Source organism: Equus caballus, chromosome 10 (genome assembly GCF_041296265.1).
Source record: "Equus caballus isolate H_3958 breed thoroughbred chromosome 10, TB-T2T, whole genome shotgun sequence".
Lineage (NCBI taxonomy): Eukaryota > Metazoa > Chordata > Mammalia > Perissodactyla > Equidae > Equus > Equus caballus.
In genome coordinates, this window is record NC_091693.1 from 23,748,397 (window position 1) to 23,760,272 (window position 11,876).

The 11,876-nt window shown below is 54.5% G+C and overlaps 1 protein-coding gene across 2 annotated transcripts in view; it reads right to left on the reverse strand.

Annotated features, from left to right (window-relative positions):
* TMC4 (transmembrane channel like 4) overlaps nt 1-11,764 on the reverse strand; it is a 12,043-nt gene extending 279 nt beyond the window's left edge. The window contains exons 1-14 of one of the 2 annotated variants that reach the window (XR_011421986.1): nt 11,584-11,753; nt 10,850-11,063; nt 8,919-9,064; nt 8,439-8,671; nt 8,197-8,318; nt 3,598-3,745; nt 2,808-2,975; nt 2,412-2,575; nt 2,029-2,155; nt 1,648-1,745; nt 1,135-1,318; nt 617-719; nt 367-522; nt 97-175 (exon numbers count right to left, since the gene is read on the reverse strand). Coding sequence is in view for 1 of the 2 variants with exons in the window: in XM_001489073.4 (XP_001489123.2) it covers nt 97-175; nt 367-522; nt 617-747; nt 1,135-1,318; nt 1,648-1,745; nt 2,029-2,155; nt 2,412-2,575; nt 2,808-2,975; nt 3,598-3,745; nt 8,197-8,318; nt 8,439-8,671; nt 8,919-9,064; nt 10,850-11,063; nt 11,584-11,662 (2,049 nt within the window). In the remaining variant the exon portion in view is untranslated. Of the gene's footprint in view, nt 1-96; nt 176-366; nt 523-616; nt 748-1,134; nt 1,319-1,647; nt 1,746-2,028; nt 2,156-2,411; nt 2,576-2,807; nt 2,976-3,597; nt 3,746-8,196; nt 8,319-8,438; nt 8,672-8,918; nt 9,065-10,849; nt 11,064-11,583 lie in introns of both variants that reach the window. The other variant, XM_001489073.4, reaches the window with a different exon arrangement.
* Between the last annotated feature and the right edge of the window lie 112 nt (nt 11,765-11,876).

Below are 11,876 nucleotides of genomic sequence, written 5' to 3' on the forward strand. Positions count from 1 at the left end.
AGAGGGTAAAGAGAGGTGGAGGTGAGACAGACCTTCTCTCCCCCATGTCCCTTTACATCCCCCAGCACCCCTTCCCAGGGACCTGGCCTGGCTCACCGTCTTTATTTGACGCTTGAGCTCAGAGATGAGGCGTCCATATGAGTTAGCCAGGGCCAGGGTATACACCATCAGGACGCTAGAAGAGACAGGAATGAAAGCCACTCTCCAAACCCTTTTAGAATATCTTCAACGTATGGCTCATTAGAAACTAAGGGTCTAGACCCCCAAACCCCTCTTCAGAGCCAGGAGTCCAGGCTCCCAGCCCCCTCCTCTCTCGGACACAGGCAGCGGGGGCCCCAGATCACACACATTCAAACTCCCCCTCACCTGGAGATCAGCAAAAGGGGCACAGCAAAAGCCTGGGTCCCCAGGAAGAAGAGGAAGTTCTGGGTGGTCTGAGAGAGGCTGGAAATCGATATAGGGATCTGAGACCAGATGGATGACAACTCCCGGAATGGACCACACGGCTTAGAAGGCGGGATCCTGAAATTAAATACAGGCAGAGCTCAAGGATGGCCAAGAGTCAGAACCCTGGGTGAGGGCAGAGGGAGAAAGAGGCAGCACCTTTCACACTTACAGGAAGATACTACACAGCACAGGAACGGTGGAGATGGCCAGACCCAAGAGAAGGACCAGGGGGAAAAAGAAATTCGCCGTGGAGGCCCGAAAGGTGCGGGAGGCTGGGGAGCAGGTGGAGAAGAGGGTGTGCTGGCGAGGAAGGAGAGAATCTGAGACGCAAGAGTCTGAGCCTGGCCTCTCCTTCGTCACCATCTAGGAGTCCTGGCCCCTGGCCCCCTCTTCAGTAAGGATCCAGCAGTCCCCGATCCTTTCCCACCATCAGACCCAGAAGCCTGAGTGCCCTCTTCCCGCAAACCTAAAAGTTGGGATGCCCTAGACCTCTCCTTCTCTGACATCCAGGAGTCTGTCCTCCAGCCCCCTCCTTTCTCAAGATCTAGTAGTCCGGGGCCCCTCGCACCCTCCTCCCCCAGGACCCAGGAGTCACATCCCTCAGTCCCCTCCCTCACCTCAGGACCCAGGAGTCCACGCCCCAATACCTCCCGCTTCAGACCCAAGGGTGCTCCCGCCACCCCTCACCTTCTTCAAATAGAAAAGCAGCAGGAACTTGACCGTGTTGAGCAGGGGCAGTAGAGGGCAGAAAAAACTCCCCACCCAGACCACTGTCTGCGCGTAGATGAGCCCCAGCACCTCGTCGGGCACCTGGAACTCCTGAGTCCCCACCATGCGACCCAGCGCTCCAGGACAGAGCGCAGAGAACAGCCTAAGGGGCGGGGCCGGGCCAAGTCAGAGGCGCACCCGCTCGGATTTTCCCGCCTCCACCGTCCCGCCCACCAATGAGAAGTGAGCCTATCTGACAAGGGGCGGAGCTTTCAAGGTTCTGGAGGTGGGTGTCAAGACGGCAGGGCCAGAGGGAACTACCTAATATATGGGGGGCGGGGGGGGGGGGGGGAGTCTGCAGACTCAGGGCTAAGAAACTGAGCAGTCAGAGGTGGGGCTAGGAAAGGGGGCGGGGCAAAGAGGAAGATCCCAGGGGGATGGGCGGGGCCAGTTCCAATAGGGCGGGGCCAGAGTGAGGGGCGGGGCTCTCACTTCCGAGGAAATTGGATGAACAGCGAGATTGCCACGCCGGTCAGCAGATCAAAGATCAGGAGTTTGTACATCTCCTGCCCCACCCGAGTCTCCCAGCACTGAGGAAGGAAGAAAAGTGTCAGAAAGTGCCCTGGCGTCTGGAGGTCCAAGCATCCAAGTCCCCGAATCACAAGCATATGATCAATAGGCTTATCAATAGCAGAGGACTCAGGCGGGGGTGGGGGGGGGTCCTTAGTTTTTTCAAACATCCATACTTCCGTCCTCAAGAGGAGGCTGTTCTAGCAGCCAAGCTCCTCCTTCCTCCCAAACCAGGAGTCTGGACCCACCCAGCTCCTGCTTTCCTCCAAGGACCCAGGAGTCCCGGCCCCCTGGCCTCCTCACTGGAATTTCTTTGTAATTGTAGCCACAGGTTTTGCAATCTTCAGCCTCCGAATTGCCCCCGCAAGTAATCTGATTCCAGAGAGAGAAGAGCAGGACCAGCAGAGAGGCCAGGCGGAGAACTATGGTCCTGGCAAGGGGAATGAAAAAGGGAATCAGCACTAACCGAGTGCCCACCAGGAGCCAGGACCCTCCTGCGTGGAACACGCTCACAATTCCCCCCACCTCACAGAAAAAGAAACAGGTTCAGCGACAGAGAGAATCGGGATCTGAATCCAGATCTCATTGGATCCCACATCCTCGGGATTTCCACGCCTTATCTGCTAGAAGCAATGTCCCTAGATTGGTCCCACCATCATCCCCAGCCCACCCCAGAAGGCTGGAACCTGAGCAGGATGAAAACAATCTGGCGGCTCCTGGTATAGCGCTCCAGCGGGGCAATGAGCTTGAACACGGGTGGCAGCACAAAGTTGACCGCGGAGATGAAGATGGACGGGAGGTAATTCACCACGAGCTTTAGCAGCGGCAACTGCTGAACATAGGACACCTCCTGGGAGGCAGGATGGGCCAAGAGAAGAGGCTCGGGGTCCTGGAGGAGCCACGCTTGCCATCCTCCCCCAGCCCCTACTCCCTTCAGGATCCTAAAGTCCGAGGTCCAAACATAACCCCCCTCCCCCACATCCCTCCTCTCTAAGGTCCCAGAAATCATAGGCCTCCGTCTCCTCCCTTGGAAACGTAGGTTCCAGGACCCCCAGACCCTCCTCCCCCGTGACCCTCCACACCTGCAGCTGCACGGTGAACTCTGTAGCCCAGTAGACGCCGTAAAAGGCTGCCCCCAGGAGCGCGAGGACCAGCAGGTTGAGCAGCACCCGCACCGACCACAGCTTGGCATGCTGGCCCAGGGTCCGCAAAGCAGCCTGGCGTCGCAACTCGGCTTCCTCCAGCTCCACCTGAGGCCAGGAGAGACGTCCATTTGAGTTCTAGTCCCCGAGGCCCGTGCGGGTGGGTGGTCCAGAGCCCTCAATTCAAACTGACGCAGTACTGCCCCTCTAAGGACTTCTGTAATCCTTGTCCCAGCCCATCCAGGGCTCTCCCCAAGACCATTTAGGTCTGGCCCCGCCCCTCCACGGCCCCGCCCAACACCCGAAGCCACACCCCTCCACGGCTTCGCCCAGCACGCCCCGCCCCTCCACCGCCCATCTCAGCACCCAAGCCCCGCCCATCACCGCATGCCGCTCCCCTCCGCGGCCCCGCCCAGCACTCATGTCAGGTGAGGAGTTCCGGTTCTACTTTCGCCAGCCCTTTCTGGCCACACCCTTCTCTGAATTTTGAACCAAGGAGCTTTAGGCCCCGCCCCTTTCCTGCTGCTTGCTTTTTTTCCTGTACTCTTTGACCTCAGGCATCCCTACTGTGGCCTCCTCCCAACCAGCTCATCCTCCAAGGCCCGCCTCCTTAGAGGAAAGCTGCCCCCAGCATCTCTCCCGAAGCCCCATCCCTGCTCTAGGCCCGCCCATTCTCAGCCCCGCCCCCTCTGGACCACATCTAGTTGTAGACCCGGGCTCCCAAGCCCACCTGCAAGTCAAATAGGATGTTGCGCTGGCGCAGCCGCACGTGCACATCCCCGCAGAGGCCAAAATCCCAGGCGGAGAACACCCGGTGGCTGTAGCTGGTCAGGGCCCCCGACTCCGCCAATAACGTCTGCTTCAGTCCGGACACGGAGCTGAGAGAGAGGAGACCCGAGAGACGGGGTGTGGCAGGATAGCCGTGAGCAGGGGACGCAACCCCTCTTATGGGACAAACAGGGAAAATGAACCCTAAGACCTCTGGCATTCGTCAAGCTGCTACCTGGTGGAGAAAGAGTCCAAGAGGCAGAGATCCGGTCAGGGGGACAAAGACCAAGAGAGAGATTCAGAGAGAGACCCAAAGGAGGATGGAAACCTAAATGAGACAGACAGAAACCTAGGAGGTAGGGACAGAGCTCCAGAGAGAAGGTGACAGGGACCCAGAGTGAGAGGGACAAAGACCCTGGGGACAGACATTTAGAGAGGAGGCTGAGACCCCACAGGGGACAGAGATTCAGAGAAAGGGAGACAAAGACTTGGCGAGGGGAGATCTAGAAAGAGAGGGTCAGAGACTCAAGAGTGGGGGAAGGACAGACATCCAGAGAAGGCGGGTGGGGGAGAAAGACCCAGAAAAAGGAGGACAGAGAGTCAGAGAAGGGGTAGGGAGAGATAAAGAAACTCTAGAGAGGGAGGGAAAGACCCAGGGAAGTGACAGAGAACCAGTGAAAGGAAAAGAAACAGAGAAAACTGGGCAGAGACTCCACATCCACCTTCACTGCCCTGGTGCAGGCTCCCACCACCTCCCCAGTGGACAACTACAGAAGACGCCCCCCCCCCCCCCCCCGCCCGGCCTCTTTGCTTCCACCTGTGCCCTCTTGGAATCCATTCTGTCTTCAGCCAGTGGAACCTTCTTTTTATACAGATCAGAGGTTTTCCACTTTAAAACCTATTCCACGGCTTCTTGTTTTTGAAGTCTAGGCTCCTTCATAGCACAGCCAGCCAGGGGCCACCTGATCTGGTCTCCACCTACTTCTCGAGGCTCAAATCCTGTGCCTCCTCCTCTTACTACTGGCCTTTCGTTTTCCACAACACTCCAAACCTCTTTCCACCACAGAGCCTTTGCACCTGCAGTCCCCTCTGCCTAGAACGCGTTTGTCTTGGCCGTTCACCTGACTGGCTCCTTCTCATCTTTCTGGTCTCCATCTACAGGTCACCTCCTCAGAGAGTCCTTTACCGATCAGTCCATCTAATGAGGATCCCCATCCATTACTTGCTATCACAGGGGGTGGCAAACTATGGCCCATGGACCAAATGCTGTTTTTGCAAATAAAGTTTTATTGGAACACAGCCACGCCCACTTGTTACATAGTCCTGCCCTACAAGAGCAGAGTTTAGCTGAGACAGAGACCTTCTGGCTGGCAAAGATGAAAATATTTCCTACTTGGCCTTTCCTTTTTTATCAGAGGAAACGTGCTGATCCCTTCTCTTTCACACCATCCCATTCGTTTTCTATATAGTATTGCTCCCAAACTGAAATTGTTGATCTGCTTCTTTATTTAACAGTCTGTCTTGAAGCTTATCTCCTTATTGGTTTCTGTGGAAGCTGGGGAGTGTGGTAGCTTGAAGGGGTTTTGAGGGGGCTTCTGGAGGCTGGTCGTGTTCTATTTCTTGGTATGGGTGGGAAGGTAACAAGCTCTACCCTTTGATTTGTGCATTCTTCTGGAAGTGTGCGATATTTTAAAAACAAAGAATATATACAGTCAACAATATTTGACAAGGGAGCTCACATACCCAATGGGGAAGAGAAAGCCTCCTCAATAAATGGTGTTGGGAGAGCTGGATAACCACATGCAAAAGAATGAAATTGGACCCCTATTTACACCACTCACAAAAAGTAACCCTAAATGGATTAAATACTTAAACATAAAACCTGAAACTGAAAAAGTCTTAGAAGAAAATATAGGGGAAAAGCTCCTTGACATTGGTCTTGGCAATGATTTTTTGGATATGACACCAAAAGCACATGCAACAAAAGCAAAAATTAACAAGGGGAACTACAACAAACTAAAAAACTTCTTCACAGTAGAAGAAACAATCCACAAAATAAAAAGACAACCTACAGAAGGACAGAAAATCTTTGCAAATCAGATATCTGATAAGGAGTTAATGTCCAAAACATATAAAGAACTCATACAACTCAATAGCAAAAAAATCCAAACACCCAAACAGAAAATGGGAAGAGGACTTGAATAGACAGTTTTCCAAAGAAGATATACAGATGCCCATAGGCACATGAAAAGATGCTCAGCATCACTAATCATCAGAGAAATGCAAACCACAATGAGATATCACCTCCCACCACCCATCAGAATGGCTATTATCAAAAAGTCAAGAAATAACAAGTGTTGGCAAGGATGTGGAGAAAAGGGAATAATCATTGCGTACTGTTGGTGGGAACTGGTGCAGCCACTATGGAAAACGATATGAAGCTTCCTCAAGAAATTAAAAATAGAATTAGCATATGACCCAGCAATCCCACTTCTGGGTATCTATCCAAAAGAAATGAAAACAGGTTCTCAAAGAGTTATCTGCACCCCTATGTTCACTGCAGCATTATTCACAATAGCCAAGACACAGAAACAACCTAAGTATCAATGGCTGATTGGATAAAGACGTGGTACATACACACAATGGAATATCATTCAGTCATGAGAAAGAAGGAAATCCCGCCATTTGCGACAACATGGATGGACCTTGAGGGCATTATGCTAAATGAGATAAGTCAGACAGAGACAAATACTGTATGATCTCACTTTTGTGCGGAATCTAAAAAAGCCAAACTCATACAAACAGAGAGAGAATGGTGGTTAGCAGGGGCTGGGTGGGGCAAGTGGGGAAATGTTGGTCAAAGGATACAAACTTCCAGCTGTAAGATGAATAAGTTCTGGGGATCTAAGGTAGCGCATTCTGACTGTAGTTAACAATACTGTATCACACACTTGAAAGTTGCAAAGAGAGTAGATCTTAAATGTTCCCACCACAAAAAAGAAATGGTAAGTGGGACAGGATGGAGGGGCTGGCTAATGCTACAGTAGTAAGCATATTGCAAAATACAAATGTATCGAGTCAACATGTTGTGCACCTTAAACTCACATAATGGTATGTGTGTCCATTATATCTCAATAAAGCCAGGGGAAGAAAAGAATTCAGTTTTTAAAAATTCAATGCAAAAAAAAAAAAAGAAAAAGAAATCCAGAATTGACCACTTGTCCCCACCCTAGTCCAAGCCACCATTGTCTCTTGCCTGGATTATTACAATAACCTCATAACTATTGGACCTGCTGCTGGCTTGCTCATCCTTAAACTCTCTCCCTCGCTCCTTGCGCTCCTGTCTTCCCCTCTCCTCCTTCTCTCCCTTTCCCTCCCCCTCACCCCTCTGTCTTCCACAGAACCACAGAGGAATTCTTTTAAAACCTAAATCAGACCTGGAGGATCTTCTGCTCAAGAACCTGCAAGGCGTCCCAGCTCACTAAGAAAGAAGCCACATTCTTTACAGAACGCGGCCCCTTCTCTCTTGGCTCTCCCCCTGCCTCCCTCTGCTCCAGTCGCACAGGCTGCCTTACACCCTCCAACACGCCAGCCCTGCTCCCGCCTTGCTCCAGCCATACCCTCTGCCTGGAATACTCTCTCCCCGGGTATCTGCTTGACCAAATCCTTCACCTTCTCAACGTCTTTGCGTAAACATCACGTTCTCAATGAGTCTTCCCAGACCCCCTATTCGTACAGCAGCCTGGCCCAAGATCACGGTCAATCCCCCTCACTACTCTGCTGGTACGCAGAGCCCTGATCACCTTCTAACACGCCACACAACTGACTCATTTACGGCTTATTGCATATTGTCTGTCTCTCCCTGCTAAAACGTCGGCTCCATCAGCACAGGATTCTCTTGGATTTGTTTGTTCTCCTGTTTTACCAACTGCTTAGAACAATGCCCGGCACATGGCATATAGCACCTGCTCAGGAAATATTTATTTCATGAGTGAAGGAACCACCCTTATTCATTTCTGACACAGCACTCTCCCCTCCTGAAAAGATGCCATTCATTTGCTTACTTGTTTAATGCCTTACCTTCCCCACTGGACTCTAAGCCACAGGAGGGAGAAACTTCCCACCTTTATCCCTGGTCTTCAGCATTTTTTTTTTTTTTTAAGATTGGCACCTGAGCTAACATCTGTTGCCAATCTTTTTTTTTTCTTTTTCTTCTCCCCGAAGGGCCTCCCCCCCAGCACCCCCCTTCACATAGTTGTTTATTCTAGTTGTAGGTCCTTCTGGTTGTGCTATGTGGGACGCGGCCGCAGCATGGCCTGATGAGCTGTGCTAGGTCCGTGCCCAGGATCCAAACCTGCAAAACCGTGGGCCGCCGAAGCGGAGGGCATGAACCCAACCACCTGGCCAAGGGGCCGGCCCCAGGAAGCATTTTTTAATTGGATTTCAACTCAAACAGAGAGAAAGGGATAACAGAGCAAGACTCAGGATTCTTGGGGAGGGTGCCTCTACCACCACTACTCCCCCCACGGCCCGGGGGGCTGGGTGTGCGGGTGTCACTGACCGGTGCAGGATGAGCAGCAGGTGGAGGAGGCCAATGACGAAGACGCAGCACAGGTAGCTGACCGCCAGGTGCGGGCGGGGTGGGTAGAACCCATAGAAGAGAGAAGACCATTCTAGAAAACTCTGGGGAGGGCAGGGTAGGGGTCACATGGGGCTGGGTAGAGGCAAGGTTCAGGGAGCTGGGCGGTTGGGGGGGCACTGGGGCTAAAAGGGGGGGGGTCTCCCAGCGACCCAGGCGCGCACCTCTCCAGAGAGCAAGCTGAAGAGCTGGGTGGGGAAGGCGATCAGGCCCTGGGGGCGGGGGTCGTAGGAGCCGCAGTGGGAGGAGGTGTCAGGACCAGGCGGACCCGGGGGATCTCCTTCCACCCAGGTGGGCAGCAGCGTCATGCAGAGCTTGAGCACCGAAGCCAGCACGTTGAGCAGCAGCAGGAAGCGCAGCAGAGAGAAGTAGGACTCCGTGCCGGCGCCGAACTGGCCTGCAGGGGGCGGCAGAGAGAGGCCTCGGGCTCCTTTCGGAGTCCGACCCAGCCTCCCTCCCTCAGATCCGGGAGTCCAGACCCCAGCCCCTCCTCCCTCAGACCCAGGGGTCCGGGCCCCCACTCCCTCCTCCCTCAGACCCGGGAGTCCAGCCCCCCAGCCCCCCAGCCCCTCCTCCCTCTGCCCCTCCTCCCTCAGACCGGGGAGTCCAGCTCGCCCCAAGATGCCAGCTCAACCCAACCGCACCCCCGATCCTCTTCAGCGTCCACACCCAGGGCTGCAAGGTGCGCAGTCCTTCCTGCGTCTTCTCCTTGGACCATCCAAGCACCAGGGCCCAGCGGGCCACCCTGGACCTTGAGCCCAGAGCCACTTGGTCCCTGGCTTGGCTCTGCCTGGGAGAGAAAGAGTCAGAGACAGAAAATGAAGGGCCTAGCAGCCCCAGATGGAAACCACCCAAATGCAGAAACAACCCAAAAGGAGGACCAGGAAGTGAACTGCAGCGTGGTCATCCCGTGGAATACTCTCTAGCAACAAAAAGAAAGAGCTGACGCTAAGCCTAGGAAGCAGGGCAGAAAATGAAGACTGCAGCATTCTGTTCCCACACGGCTCCACAGCGAGCACAGGGAAAGCTGGCTCTCGAGGGAGGCAGGCACAGGTGGCAAAGCTAGGAAGACGAGGAAGCAGTGACCACCGTCCGAGGCTGGGAAGGCGTTCCTGCGGGGAGAGAGGGGTGCTTCTGCGGAGCTGCGATGTTGCCGCGATGCTGCGTCTCTAGTTCCAGGAGGAGTTCAGCTGGGCACTCGCTATAGGAATACGCTTTGAGTCTGGACACCTTGTTTCATGCACCAGGCAAATATCATCATCAAGTAAAAATGAAAAAAAGAAACAGAGAAAGGAAGGAAGGTGTAATACTGTGATTTATAATAAGAAATATTTATTTGGCCTTTGTCCCCTTTTCTGACACAGAGCTCCTAAAACCCTCGGAGTTTCCGAAGTGTGGAGAGGGACTAAGGTGGCTTTTGTTATGTAAATGAGGTTCCTTCTGGAAAGCACCTTAGGATGGGAGCAGGTTGCCAGGAGAACCAACCACGTGACTAGAGGGTTGGAACTTTCCGTCCCAGCCCCTGATGTCTGGGGAGGGGAGAGGGGCGAGAGGTTGGATCAGTCGCCCATGGCCAATGACTTAATCAATCCTGCCTTAGTAATGAAACCTCCATAAAAACCCCAAAGATGGGGTTTGGAGAGCTTCTGGGCTGGTGAACACGTGGCGATTCAGGGAGAGCGGTGGGCGCAGAGGGCAAGGAAGCCCCGCACCCTTTCCCCATACCTTGCCTTCCAACTGGCTGTTCTTGAGTTATACCCTTTTATAAGAAACCAGTAATCTAGTAACTAAAGTGTCTCTCTGAGTTCTGTGAGCTGTTCTAGCAAGTTAATTGAACCCAAGGAGGGGTTTGTGGGAACCTCTGATGTATAGCCAGCGTCAGAAGCACAGGTGACAAGCTGGACTTGCAATTAGCATCTGAAGTGGGGGTCGGGGGGCGGACAGTCTTGTAGGAGGGAGCCCTTAACCTGAGGGATCTGAAGCCATCTCCAGGCAGATAGTTCAGTTGAAGTGTGGACCCCCATCTGGTGTTAGAGAATTGCTGGGTGGTGTGGAGGATGCCTCCCCTCCCCCACTGCCATCAGAATTGGCGCCAGGACTGTAGCACTAAACAAGGGTGAGTCACACAGGGCCCCACTCTCAGAGGGGCCCCATGGCTGCTTCCAATGCTGTTGCCATCTTGAAATGCGTAATAACATCTTTCACTGGGCCCTACGAATTATGTAGAAGGAGAGAGGAAAGACAGAAGTAAAAGAGTGACAGGCTTGGGAGAGGAGGAGGCAGAGACAGAGAAAGACAGAAAGCAGAGAGGAAAAAAATTAGTAACAGATTTCAGACACACAGAAAGAAACAGAGGCAGAGACGGGCTTGGAGGGAGAGAAGACACTGAGAGGCCAGGAGAGGGGAGTCTGGAGCCACAGAAAGACAGGACTCCTTGGAGTCAGAAAAGTAAAGACACAGAGACACAGACGGGGGCCTGAGGGAGGCAGGGAGGATGAGACAGCAAGTAGACAGAGCCCCAACAAGTGGGAAGGTGGTCCCCACCTGGCTGGGAAGTGGGATGTGGGGCCCTCACCTGTGTACCCGTCTGGCCTGCATAGGCCAAGGCAGTTCCCGGGAAGCGTGAGGTTCCTGCAGCTCCTTTTGGGTGGCTTCTGCCAAGGCCTGGATGCTCCTCCCTCCGTCCTCATCCTCCTCCTCCAGCATCCCCCAAGGCAGCACCCCAGGGCCTCGGTACCGAAGAGTAGCAGCACTGGGGAGCTCATTGAGCACAGAGGAGAGCGACGGGCCTGGTGCAGGAGGGTAGGGGGCTGGGAAGACTCAGGAATCCTCCTCCAGCCCCTCATCCCTCAGACCCAGGGGTCCGGGCCCCAGCCCCTCCTCCCTCAGACCCAGGGGTCTGGGCCCCCAGCCCCTCCTCCCTCAGACCCAGGAGTCCGGGCCCCCAGCTCCTCCTCCCTCAGACCCGGGGGTCCAGGCCCCCAGCCCCTCCTCCCTCAGACCCAAGAGTCTGGGTCTGCTGTTCAACTTCCTCTTCCCTTATTTCAGGATCTTTGGACCCTGGCCCCTCCCATTCCTCAGACACCTGAGCCCCAGCCGGTGGTCCTCTCCTCCCCCAGGACTTGAGGCTGGGTCTCCAGACTGCTCCCCAGGACCCAGGAGTCCCCGCTGCCTTCTCCCCCAGAAACCCAGGAATCAAAACCCCTCCCCCTCTGCCCTTCAGACTGGAGTCCAGGCCTCCATTCTTCATCTCCCACAGGACTTCCGCCAGCCTGAGGGGTTGGACCTGACCCCCCAGGGCTCCCCTACCTGCTCGGGCCTCCCGGGGTGCTAGCCACCCCCCAGAGGAGCCCCAGGCCTCTGGTTCCCACGTCGGGCTCCCCTCCATGGTCCCAGGCAAAGCTGTGTTTCCGTCTCTAGGAGCGGGCTGGGCTCGGACGGCGCCAGGTGAGGGAGGGGCCAAGGGCAGGTCTGTAACTGACCGCCAGGTGGCCTGGAGGGAATACTGTGCACTTCCCAGAAACCGTCAAGGCCACTGCTGCGGGCTCTCCTGGCAGTGCGGTTCAGGGAGCAGGGACAGTAGCACTTCACACCAGGACTTG